Consider the following 12,912-nt stretch of genomic DNA (forward strand, 5'->3'; position numbering starts at 1 on the left):
TATACTCTATCTTAAATTTCATTCATTTCACTAGAAATGTCCGAAACATTAACTCTCAGCATCAGGCAAAAAGAGAAAATGATCATATGTTACCTTCACATTGGCCTGTCTTTTGGTTCCTTTTGAAGCCGGGTTTGCACTGACATACAGCATTTGCATATGTCTGGTTGCAAATTGCATCTTCTCCACATGGATTTGTTTTCTTTCCACATACATCACCACTGGAATCTACAAATAAAGACAGGACTTTGAATACACGCCAGTCCACTGCAACCTAAACACCCGCTGTGCTTTTCTTTTCATGTGCAAAAGCCAAACCGGCACCATCATCATCATCTTACACCACACACATGGCCATACATATATTACCATCAATAATGAAACATCAGGTCTTAAATAAGGACCTTCACTTCACAGCAACATGCGTTACTTCTCATCTCTTCTGAATACTTCTTTGATCTGTCGCTTAAAGTCATCGGGTGCTGCACTCACAGGCCTTGCAGTCCTGCTCGTCTGAGCCGCCATCGCCGCAGTCGCTGAAAAGGTCGCACTGCAGCTGGATTGGGATGCAGCGTCGATTGCTGCAGGTGAACTCCGTCTTCCCACAGGGACGAGGTCTTCCGGCCACCACCTCTGCTTCAATAAACAGTGTCAGTTAAAAAGAACAAGAACTCATATCTCAGCTCATGATGTACGATGCAAATATGCTGCAGTGGTCTACTGTGCACTAGTGCGGACAGAGCCTATTAGGAATTATTTAAACATCTTATTACTTTTAATTCACTGAATTTCGTAAACAAAACCTTTTCTCGCCGTTATAAATGATGTAAACTATTACAAAAACAGTTGTTTGCTAATTATCTACCCGACAACAATGTTAATGCAAAGTGCATGTTTTGTTTTAGGTACTTAATTTTCTTAAATTAATATTTTCTCCCTAAGTATTCCAAAGAAGAACGGGTGTTTGACATCAGCGGCCGGCACAACAGAGCGAGAGAAGGAAAGGAACAAAGTGATGGAGAGGCAGATGAAGGGAACAATGGGATTAAGGTGAGACTGAAGAGATGGATGGTGGGAAGAGGCATACAATGGGTGGAAGTAATGGAGTGAGGTATGAGATGGATGGGCGTATTAATGGAATAAGAGAGTGAGATGAATAGAGGACAGGGGAATGAACGAGTGAAAGATGAGAGAAGTGATTTGTCCCTTTCTTTCCTGTCTGCTGTGTGATCGTTCACAGTAGACTTGTGATGAGGGAACATGTCAGGACACTATATGACTTTGGAGCGGTGGCCCAGAGAGATCAATACACTGCGATTTAAGGCAACAGATGCAAATCCAGAAAATGTCTTTGCCAGTGTGTTTTATTTGGGTGTGTTGTGTGTATTTATGGCACATTTGTTGTCAGCTGATTGTTTTCTTAATATTCTTGCTTGTGTTTGATCTATTTGCATATGTTTGCTGCAGTGCTTTCAGCTCTCAGGGCGACTGCACCTCGAGCATATCAATGACAATAGAGAGACATTTTGACACACCCGTTTGTGCATCTATCTTAGTGAGGACACTCATTAAAATAATGCATTCCCCAGCTCCTTACCCTAACCTTAACAATCAAAATGAAATGCCTGACCCTTACCTTATCCTAAATCTAACCCTAACCCCTAAAACCAAGTCTTAACCCTGGAACAGCCCATTCAAAGTGGGTCAGGAAGCGAGGAGTTGTCCTCGCTTCGCAAAAATGTTCCCACTCTGTGAGTTGTAGGCTCAAAATGTTCCTCACTAAGATATCTGTACACACACACACACACACACACACACACACACATACACACACACACCTTAAACAAAGTCTTGCCCTGATAATTTCATAATTTACGTTAAGTAAATACGCTTTTTGTCAGACGACAAGTCCCCATAATGTGACTGTGTAAACAGATTCGGTCCCCACAACATACCTGGACCACATGCACCGCACAAATGCAAGCAAGCACACACAGCTAATAGTTCAACTCAAAACCCAAATGTGTCGCAGATTGAAGGAAAACAAAGTAACTTGTAATTTCGAGCTTTAAAAGGTTGTGGACCACTCATTTTTAATTTACACTTTGGATTCTATGCTAAGTTTTGTTATCCCATTTCATGTCTGCTAACACTGGTCAAGTGTCAGACTGGGAAGATGAGTGTGTTATTATGAAACACTATGTGCAGCTCTGTGGATCAAAGAGCAAATCAGTGGAACATGTTTATCAAATAATAGAACTGGACTTCTCCACTCTTTTTAATAAACTCACCCTAAATTTGATTTGCTTCAATATGACAATTCACTAATAATGCAGATATAATATGAGAAATGTATTAGCTGATTCTTTGCTCACCACACTCTTCTTCATCCGAATTGTCGCCACAGTCATCCACTTTGTTGCAAATTTGGTCTGTGCGCAGACACACGTGATCATTTCTGCAGCGGAATGGCCTTGTGGGTGGACAGGGGAGTTTGGCTGTGGATGAAAATGTACAAAAAGAGCTAATGGATGCATCTTCAAAAAGAGCAAGCTGCACAAAATCATGTATGACAAGACAGTGAAATCTCCTGGGAAACAGAGTGGCTTCTAAAACATGCATTAATTGTCATCACAAGAAATAACCTTGAGAGAGTACATCAACAACCCACCACACATGTCTGTGTCTTCATCAGAATTATCTCCGCAATCATCCTTGCCGTCACACACCCATGTGTGGAGTTTGCATAAGGTGTTGTTGCAAATGAATTCATCAGCCCGGCAGAAGAAGGCCCCTGCAAGTACACAGATAAGTCCATGAGACTTGTGAGCACTGTTACTCAGGTAGAGGAGTGCATTCCATACTGAAGGGGATATGACTCACAACCTGACTGCGACAAGATTAGAAGACAGATTTTTACATAATGATCCACACAGCCCTGCACCATTAAGCTTCACAAAAGCAAAATAGGCATCTATTTCTGTCCTTTATCTCATTTCAAATCCCTCATTCTCATATGTGCCAGATGTGCTCTCTACTTCTCCGTCATATACTATTCTCTGTTGATATTGAATGGTCTGAAATGGCTTCATTGTTCTGCAATGATATTTGCAGTGTAAAGTTTTGGGATCACTGTGAGAATTATATGTTTTTTTTTACTTTCAAGTATCAAAACATCAATAATTCTTTAAATGACCTTGGCTGCAGTTTTCCTCATCGCTGTGGTCCATGCAGTCCAACACGTCATCGCAGCGCCAGCGTCGAGGGATACAGTGAGCACGATTCAGACACAGAAACTCATCTTCTCTGCACTCCTTCACACAGCCAATCTGTCAACAACAACACCGTCAACCGTCAAAACCACTGATGTCCAGCACTGTCAGCTGCATTAAAAAAAAAAGAACACATTTCTCATCCTCATTTTTATACATTACACTATCGGACAGCGAGAACCTTGCCATTGAAGTGCGGTTCACAGTGGAACTGCTCTACTTAAAAGGGACATTTTTTGTCTTTGGTTGCTCCTTTGAATCATGTGAAGGTACACTGACCTCATCTGAGCCATCCAGACAGTTGTCATGTCCATCACACCGCAGGCTGGCTGAAACACATCCTCCGCTGGCACACACATACTCGTTCACGGAACATGAGGGGATGACTGCAGAAAGGGAAAGTATATCAGTCAGTAACAACCCAACCTTCTCTCCCTGGGAAGTCACTCAAGTGAGACCTTTTCAGTTTCTTCCTCTCTGAACAAGTGGACGCCACGTTGGGGGAATTCTGACTGAAAATCAGACTCTCAGAGAGATATTATTGGCACTTCTCACTCCTTAATACTGAGTTATGTTGTCCATTCAGGCTAAAGAGTTCACATAGTGTAGTAGCTCCTGCTGAAGAAAAGTACTTGATCAGTAATGAAAAGTGGAACTCAATAGAGCAAATCAGCAGAGCTCAGGCTATTTCTACGCCTCCACTCATTATCTCATATTGAATTGCAGGATATATCTACAATTAGCATGGCTGTACATGGAGAGAATTCAGGAACCTTTGATAATCAGCCACATTGTGATGCTATTTCTTCTGATAGTATCTTTAAGCCAGAATGTCAACATGCTGACAACTTCCTGCACCAATTTCCACAGAGATTATCTATGTATGAGAATGGATTTATGTCCATGCTATACAGATTACCTTCTCATGAATGTAAATGTCTTGAAAATTGATCATTATTATATTTGTCATTTGGCTTTTACATTATGTAGGATAACAATGACCTTACACAGGGAAATGCTGAATCTGCTGAAGCACACTCCGTAGCATTCTAAGCGAATGACCTCGTAGCAGAAAAATAAAAATGAACTGAACTGACTGAACTAAGATTATGAAATTCACTTTTACAGAATAGAAACCAGGAAACAAGAAGTATGGTCACAATCTGCCCTTCTGTTTCTGGTGAATGAACACATGAATGTCATCAATTCATCATTTTAGCGGATTTGATAATTATTTCATTATAAGCATATGAATTGTCCAAAAATGAGTTCCATGAGTCCAAGGATACATTTGTGCCGAATAGGAAAAAATCACATAAAACATTTTCTAGTATATTGCATAAAAAATGTGAAACAGGCACAGGAATGACCTCAAAGCATAATGCTTCTAGCTGCAGCTGCAAACAGTGAGTTAGTAAGACAATATTTACAGTGGTTTCATTTACAAAACAATATTCAGGCCCACGAAAAGCAAGGTTTGCTTGAATTTTGATTAAATTCTCATTAAGATGTTACCAGAAGTTGATTGGAGTCCTCATGTGGCAAAACAGAATTGATTTGGCACAGCTGAGAGAGGCACATGTGTAAACAAGGTCCCACACGTCACACTGCACGTCAGGACAAAAACAAAATCGAGTCCAAAAAAACCCTCTGTGGACCTCTGTGGTAAAATTGTGTCGAGGCACAGATGAGGACAAGAGTGTAAGACATATGTTTTCATTATCATCATGGGTTACCTAGTTAAATGCAATCTACAACACAGTTAAGTGGGCAAAGTGAGTGGATCTGAATACTTTCTGAAGCCACTGTACATGTTGCAGAGAACACATGGTTCAGAACACAGGGACAGACAATGATCTATGCCTTCATATGCTCAGAAGTCCTTTGTAAATGAGAAAATATTGCTTTGCACCTGTTCCCTGGCAGTTTTTCTCATCTTCCCCCATCTTGCAGTCTTCCTGGCCGTCGCACAGCCACTTCAGTGAGATGCAGAGGTTGTTATGACACCGAAACTGGTCATCTGCACAGTGTTCCTCACAGCCTTTCTGTTAAAGAATACAGCAAAAACATTAATATATCAAGTGTCAGTCTGAGATCTTGACGGTGAACATTCTTTAATGCAGGTGCACATTTAAACACTGGAACAGGTTGCGCTTGCTATAGTCATCCCTTCTGTTCCTATTGTAAGTCGTCAGTGACAAAATCCACAGTCCTTGTTCCCAAATGTAAAGTAACAAATACAGTTAATATGAGGATCAAAAGTCTGAGTTAGTCTAATCAATGAGTATTTACCAATCAAAGTAATCAGCTCAGCAGCAGGTCAACAAGGACACATACCCAAGAGATATGACTGATAAAAATTCAGAAGACATTTTCACACTGGCTTTATTCCCCATCACAAGTATTCTAAGTATCTGTTATTAATCAGAATGAATAAGGGGACATTTTATCTTTGTGGTTTGAAAAGTTTCTTGTTCCGGAAACTATTAGCTCAAATCTGACCCACGATGGTTATGGACAATAACACATTTTAATAATCATTGTGCATTATAATGCTGACTGAACTTTTTATTTTCTATTCTTCCCTGAAACTATTTGACTGTGCTGACCCAGGTGGCTGTTACTGGGGAAAGGGTTAAACAAAGGGTTAATTAGGGTTACACTGCTTTGCATGGGGAGGGATTATATATAAAAATTGCTTTTCAAATGTTGAACAGTGCAATACATTAACAAGAGTAATGAGTCATAATAACATGGCTTTGTCCTTGAATTATTCACTGCAATGAATTATTACCAATGATGGGGCAGTTTTTTTGAATGAATCCTTAAAAAATCTCTTTACACCATGCAGTACTGGATGGTGAATTTCTTCACATATTACATTAAAGTACAATTACAATTTCAAGCTTTATAAATTATGATATTCAAGCACATTTATGAACAAAACAAGCAGCTTTTGTTTTTCTGAAAGGCGCGAAGGATTAGGATTTCTGAAAGAAATTGAATACGAGGTGTTTCATACACCAGTGTATTTGAAGGTACAATAACTCATTACAGTGATATTTTCTATCCAGCTTTGTTTTGGAACATAGCAACCATAATGAGGAGATTTGTACCAGTGCAATGAATTACGGCTATAATGGGATTATTCTCATTGTGAGAGGCAATATACCCATCCAGTATTATTTCCCTTTCCCCATAAAAGCATTTAATCTGTGTTTGTGAGGCAGGTTCAGATGCTAACAGACATTTCCAAGAGATCAATTACACTGGATGCACTGTAATTTGTAAGTTTTAAGCATCTATTGCCAGTGTGTTTTCTACAATATAACATTTTGTGTAATGTGATCTGTCATTTTCACATTAGCCAGTACTGACCTCGTGATTATAAAATAATTCAGTTAACACAAACAAGAATGTCTGGTATGATTTTGTCCCACAGAGTGTCTTACTGCGCCTCGTAAGCAGGGCTCTCGTGGGTTTACCTTCCTTTTTGATTTAATAAGTAAGCGTTGAAAATATCTGAAACACTGGCCTCATCTGAATTATCCAGGCAGTCGTAGTCCCCGTCACAGCGGAATCGGGAGGAGATGCAGTCTCCGTTAGCACAGGCAAAGTCCTTGTGGTTACAGGTGACTGGCTCTGAGTGGAGAGAAACACACATGATACAAATATCAGACCAAACTGTATCTGTTTCCAACATCACAAACAATAAACAGACATCCCCCTGATACAGTTATGAGCCAAATGTTCTGTGTTTACAATCACATGCTAATGCATTGGCAAAACCATCGCTTTAGCTAATTAGAGTCATTTTGCATTAGAAGTGGAGAACCCAGCAAATGTAATCAGGATGTAAATACATTCACTGCAGCTCTCACAATGGAGGGGCAACAAACTCTCTGAAGCCAAAAAAAATCTTGTGTGTGCCGTTTAGAGTCAGACTGTCCCTGAGGACAATATTAGGACGCAGCTAAACAGCTGCATCAGATTCACTGTCTGGGCCCTCCCCTTGTTATCATAGACTATTAGCGAACTCAGGGGCGTGCACTAAGAGCTGCACTGTGACAGAGACTCCCAGCAGGCATTGCACCAAAATATGATTTGTGGCCTCTCCCCTGTCTGCTGGTCCACCTGCTTAATCCGTCGCTTTCCAACACTTGACTGGCTTTTATTTGCTTTTTAAGTGACATTAATAAGTATGGGGAATAGGCATCTGATAAATCACACATATGATGTCCACTCAGCAAAAATACACAGTGGACATGCACAGACTCACATGATGTTCAGGCAAGCAATTTACACACACATGGAATCAGTCAAATTCACGAAAGAACTGGAATTTAATGAGGTGTCATATTGTGAGTAAATATTTTTTTTTATTCTAAAGGTGATGATGAATATCTAAACAAAAGGGAATGTGAGCCTGGTAAATTACAGAGGAGGGATGATATCGAGAGCTCAAAAGCCTCTCATTATTCTCAGAGAAACAGCACAGATAGTATGCCTGAAAGAGAGTTGGGCCTGGCTCACATCTCAGAGGGTGTGTGTGTGTGTGTGTGTGTGTGTGTGTGTGTGTGTGTGTTAGGGTGGCTGTGGTGGAAGGAGGGGCAGTCAGGTGTCTTCAGAGAAGTCAAACTCTTCACTAAGTATGTGTAGAGCGTCAACAGTGTATATGAGCGAACAAACCAAGCTGACAGAAAGTGAAGGAGCCGGGTACTCACTGCAGTTCTCCTCGTCTGAGTTGTCTCCACAGTCATTCTGGCTGTCACACCTCCAGTGGTCTGGGATGCAGTTGTTATTCTCGCAGCGGAATTCATGTGGTCCACAGGTCTTTTCATCTTTTTCATCAGGAGCAAACAAACACGAAGATGAAAATGGCTTCAAAGAGCATGAATATTAATGGTGTGCTAGCTATCACATTTTGTATGTGTAATCATCGTTTCCTCAGGGTTTCACTGAGCAAGTCTGACGCTGAGTTCAAAACACAGTTTGTACTCGAGAGGCTAACACGCCTTAAGATGAAATACCTGACTGTGCTACCAATCATCGCTACACCTCAGGATTTATGACAGAAAGTTGGCAAAATTGAACTTTCATAAAGAAAACATCCATGAAAAATTAAAGAAAAGACGGAACAATTCAAATGCTTTGTCACATACCGAACCCGAACTGAGTGTTTCTTCCCGTTAGTGATAACAACTACCAAGAAAAGAGAGGCACTGCTATTTCTATATCTCCTCTAGACTAAACTAGAAAGAAAATGAGTTGCTAGTTTGTATATTATATACATTTGATAATTATTAATATAATTATAAGTGCAATATTTTTGGAGAAATACTGCACACATACATTTATTTTGAAATTATAAAATGGTTATTTGATTAAACACATTAATGCTGGTTTTAATATCACATTCATTATGAAATTTACATTTATGGATTGAACATGGCTCATAATACCACCTAGTAATTTTGACTTAGTATCAACCATTTTGCACGTCTCTACATCATAGATATATATATAAAAAAAAAAAGTCAGTTCTTTATCCTAATCAGATCAAGGTGAAACTTCCAATTGAAAATGTTGAGCATATTGATCTGAAAAGTTCAGAGATGGCCAGAGTAAGGATTAATAGATATTTTCTGTCAAAAACAGAAACTCTCACATTTGTTCCAGCAGTACTTTCTCAGAATGGATTGTCAAACTCAAACTGAGAGCTTCCATTTAAGAAGTCATTTCTCCACAGATAACATCGGGGATAATGGCCAAGGTAATGCTGTTATCAGTTACGGAAGAGATGCGTCAAAAGAGGAGGGTGGCAGATTCTGCCTGGATCTCATTCCAACACAACAGCAGGAGGAGAGTATCAGGACGGAGAGCTGAGTGCAGCAGCAGAAGCAGCAGCAGCAAAAGGTACCAGCTCAGTCAATTACACCATATGAGGGATGTGACACAGGAAGGCAGTATTTCTTTTCTTAGTCAGAGCCCCATACAGTGCTAACAAGCAAAACTTCCTTTAACAGTCTGTGGTAATTCAAAGTGAAATATCAACAAAGCAACAACATCTCTCACATGCTCTGAAGAGGTGGGAACACTTCAGATGATGAATTAGTGGTCGACAATGATAAACATAACAGATAATGGAGTTTGAGGGGCGGAAGTCAAACATCAGTAAACGACACAACGCAGGATTAACATTGACTTAATATTACATCAGGGTCTTGTTGAGTTAATAGACATTAAAGCGGCTGCACAACAACAAAACCACAACATGAAACACACCAAAAATTTGTGAGAGATGTGAGGCATCGAACATTAAAGCCTGAACGCTCTATTAATTTCAAAATGATATGTTGTCATGTATGGAGATAACACAAACAGCAGAGTTACACTTATGAAGAAATGAGACATGGCCCTGGATATACACACACACATATTATAGGGTGTGTGTGGGTGGTGTTTTGTCTCCTGCAGCTGTGTTGTGCATGTATTTGTCACAGATCACCTCACATGCACAAGCACATCACAGTCTCATTCTACAACCTTCCACTATCATTCCACGTCCTTGTGAATACTGAATCCCTGAATTTCAGAAAAAGACCATTGAAAAACAAAACACACTGGTTCTATTTTTCCAATAGCAGATTTATGGCTTCATGGTACCAGATGTCTCAATAAGATGAGTGACAAGCACTGGGCTGCTCAACCATCTTGAACCCAAACCAAACAGATTTTCGTACAAACCTCACTAATGATATTTTTATCTGCACCCTATCACCATTTTCCTGAGTTATTTTTCCAAGATGAATTTATTTACATGTAAATAAATTGTAATTTAAATCTTGGGTTGGTAATCCTGAAAAAACAAGCAATGCCCAAATCACCTAAACGTGCACTGCCTGACAATCCTTGCAGAGTTGAGCGCTCCCTCTTGAGTGTGTTTTTGCTCTTGCAAATTTTGAGACTAACTAAACGGGTATGCACCAGGTAGGTTAATTAATGACAGCAGATACTCTAGTGAATCATTTCATTCAATGCAGAGGCCAGAGATGTCTGCTTTTTTTATTTCTATTTTCAAAATGTTCTCTTTATTATTGGCTTTCGTTGTAAAGAGGATTTCTATATTAAACATACTAGTTTCTGAAAGAAATGACTCGCCTTACCATTGAGTTCGAACCCAGTCACTGGTTATGAAAACGTATCATTTCCTCACACTGAATGCAGTTCAAGTCTGCATGATAACAATTCAAAATTTTGATTTAGTACTTTGCTCCATTGCCTATTATCGACAAAAGGTTTTAAGGTGAATGCCAAATTATCATTCATTACATTTCGAACCAAAACAGCCAAATTAAAAGCTTAGTGAAAAGGGTACATTCTCACAAGGGCAATGATAATCAGTCCTCATGTCGATGAGCCCTGGACTGTTGGGCTAGTTCCAGAATTTCAAACACTTTTTGCATTAAGTCAAAGCAATAAAGGATGTTAAAATGAATAAAGTAAACAATACAGCTCATTTATAACAAAGCCAAAGAGCAGATTACAGCTTGCATCATCTTTAGTAATTAAAGAATTGAATCTCTGATAACTTCAGAAGGAATAATGATTCATGTAGCTTGTGTCTGTTGAAACAGGAAGGTGAAGTTGTTCCTACTCTTTATCCTAACATGGTTACATTTGAAAGACTTTGCATTCATTGTGGCCTTGTCATATTCTAATCCTCTGAAGGGGGCTTTCTGTTGAGGGAGGAACATTTCCCAAGGTCGTTTACCTGCCCTAGAAATAATGACTTTGACCTAAATCTCACAGTATTGGGAAAAAACTCAAAATTGCTTGTGTTTGTGTTTAAGAATGAAAATGTCAGACATATTGAGATCATAATGCTGAGCTCTTATTTATTCCAGGGACAGCTGTTCTTCATGGCATTCTCCCTCAGAACAATAGGATAGATGGTGAGAACAAGTAGAAGGACTAGGTAAGAGAAGAGTCAAGGAAAGTGTCAAATGAATTCATAATAAATCAATTTAGTCGCTCTTCAGCTGGAAAAAGAGGTGGAGTGGTGTGATTTATGGTTAAGTGGGTTACAACAACTCACCGCAATTAGCCTCATCTGACCCGTCTGCACAGTCAGGGTCCTCATCACAAACCCAGAGTTTGGAGATGCAGTGCATGGAGGCCTTGCACTGGAACTGGTCTGGGGAGCAGGTGCTGTCAGCTGCAGGCACAGAGACAGGTGTTGTGTGGGAAAGAGGAATGTAAGCTACATCACCACACAGGAGGAAATCTGGATTGGTAGAAGTAACTTGAACATTTCAGCACACAAAAAACAATGTCATAGCAACCAATGGGTAAGTAATATCTTTTTGAACGTGATAGCAAGGTTGTAGTTGATTGTTATAAATCCTCACATTGTTTCAGAGAGCATTTAAAATTCAGTGTAGTGTTCATTACAAAAGAACGTTCAACACCACATCCAATCATGCTGGAAGTCTAAGAAGGGGTGAAGTAATTAGCCTTACTTTAATTAAAGGTTTTTTTTAAGTCTCTTTTTTTTCCTCCCGACTTTCTTGCATTGTCTTCCCCCAAACTCTCGTCCCTCTCGCAATCACATGCAAGACAAATGCGGCCGTCTGAAAGACTTGAATGGGGTGTGATATTCTGATGAGTTACATCATGGCAGAGAAAATCTGCTCTTGTCCCTGTGTGATTCAATATCTAATCCCTTTTCACAGGCCCCGGCTATAACAAGGATTGCCTTTGGAATACTTAATGAGGAGCATGTCATGTTAATGGCATCACATATTCTGCCTAAGCACAGAAATGAATTAAGCAATTCAACAAGACACAATCAAGGTAATTTATGTCAACCAGTTATAATATACCATTAAAACAAAAACATCAAAAAACCCGAAACAGTGACTGTTCTTTGGCTGCAGTGTTGGGACGGACTGATCAAATGTAGAATATATTCATAAGATTTCCAGGGTAAAAGCTCATCAAAGACATTTCGGAGACAAGAAGACTTAAAGTGATGACGCAGAGCCTTACGGCAGTCTGTCTCATCCTCTCCATCGCCACAGTCATCCTGACCGTTGCAGCGAAGGTTAAGAGGGATGCACTTCTGTTTCCTGGTGCACTTGAACTGGCCCGACAGACAGATGTATGTTTCTGAAAGAGAAAATTGGCAGTGGGAGGACGGATCAATAAGAATGCTTCAAGTCCAAACAAAGCAAAGCATCTATATTACTACATATGACTATCATGTATATAGCCAGTTTATGAAAACTCCTACATACATATCTAATATTTACTGTAGTAAAAAATCTGTCTGGTAGGATTCCTGCAGTTAAACAGTTAATTATATAAAGATATAACAATAGTGAATTTTGTTTGACAACTAATTATTATTCTTATATATTAATCTACTGGACCAAAGTGTTTTTAAGGCACTGATTAAATGGTTTGTAAAATCTCAACCAACAATAAAAATGTCCAATAATTGTTTTAGGCAAAGCTCATTCTCATTCATTAAAATGAACTTAAATTTGGAGGCAGGAGCAAGAACATGTTTGGTAATTATATTGATGAATAATGTATTGATATAGTTTTCTATTGATTAAGTACTAATGAAATAAAT

The 12,912-nt window shown here is 39.4% G+C and overlaps 1 protein-coding gene across 7 annotated transcripts in view; it reads right to left on the bottom strand.

The window, feature by feature from the left end:
* The window catches only part of lrp1bb (low density lipoprotein receptor-related protein 1Bb), a 247,304-nt gene that overhangs the window by 24,454 nt on the left and 209,938 nt on the right, over positions 1-12,912 (bottom strand). For 6 of the 7 annotated variants that reach the window (XR_011244330.1, XM_069533046.1, XM_069533044.1 and 3 more), the window contains 11 exons: positions 12,324-12,443; positions 11,371-11,490; positions 7,997-8,113; positions 6,808-6,914; positions 5,185-5,317; positions 3,552-3,658; positions 3,197-3,329; positions 2,672-2,794; positions 2,376-2,498; positions 493-636; positions 94-228 (listed from right to left, as the gene is read on the bottom strand). Coding sequence is in view for 6 of the 7 variants with exons in the window: in XM_069533046.1 (XP_069389147.1) it covers positions 94-228; positions 493-636; positions 2,376-2,498; positions 2,672-2,794; positions 3,197-3,329; positions 3,552-3,658; positions 5,185-5,317; positions 6,808-6,914; positions 7,997-8,113; positions 11,371-11,490; positions 12,324-12,443 (1,362 nt within the window). In the remaining variant the exon portion in view is untranslated. The remainder of the gene's footprint in view (positions 1-93; positions 229-492; positions 637-2,375; positions 2,499-2,671; positions 2,795-3,196; positions 3,330-3,551; positions 3,659-5,184; positions 5,318-6,807; positions 6,915-7,996; positions 8,114-11,370; positions 11,491-12,323; positions 12,444-12,912) is intronic. The other variant, XM_069533042.1, reaches the window with a different exon arrangement.

The sequence above is a fragment of the Paralichthys olivaceus genome, chromosome 10, assembly GCF_024713975.1.
Source record: "Paralichthys olivaceus isolate ysfri-2021 chromosome 10, ASM2471397v2, whole genome shotgun sequence".
NCBI classification, from domain to species: Eukaryota; Metazoa; Chordata; class Actinopteri; order Pleuronectiformes; family Paralichthyidae; genus Paralichthys; species Paralichthys olivaceus.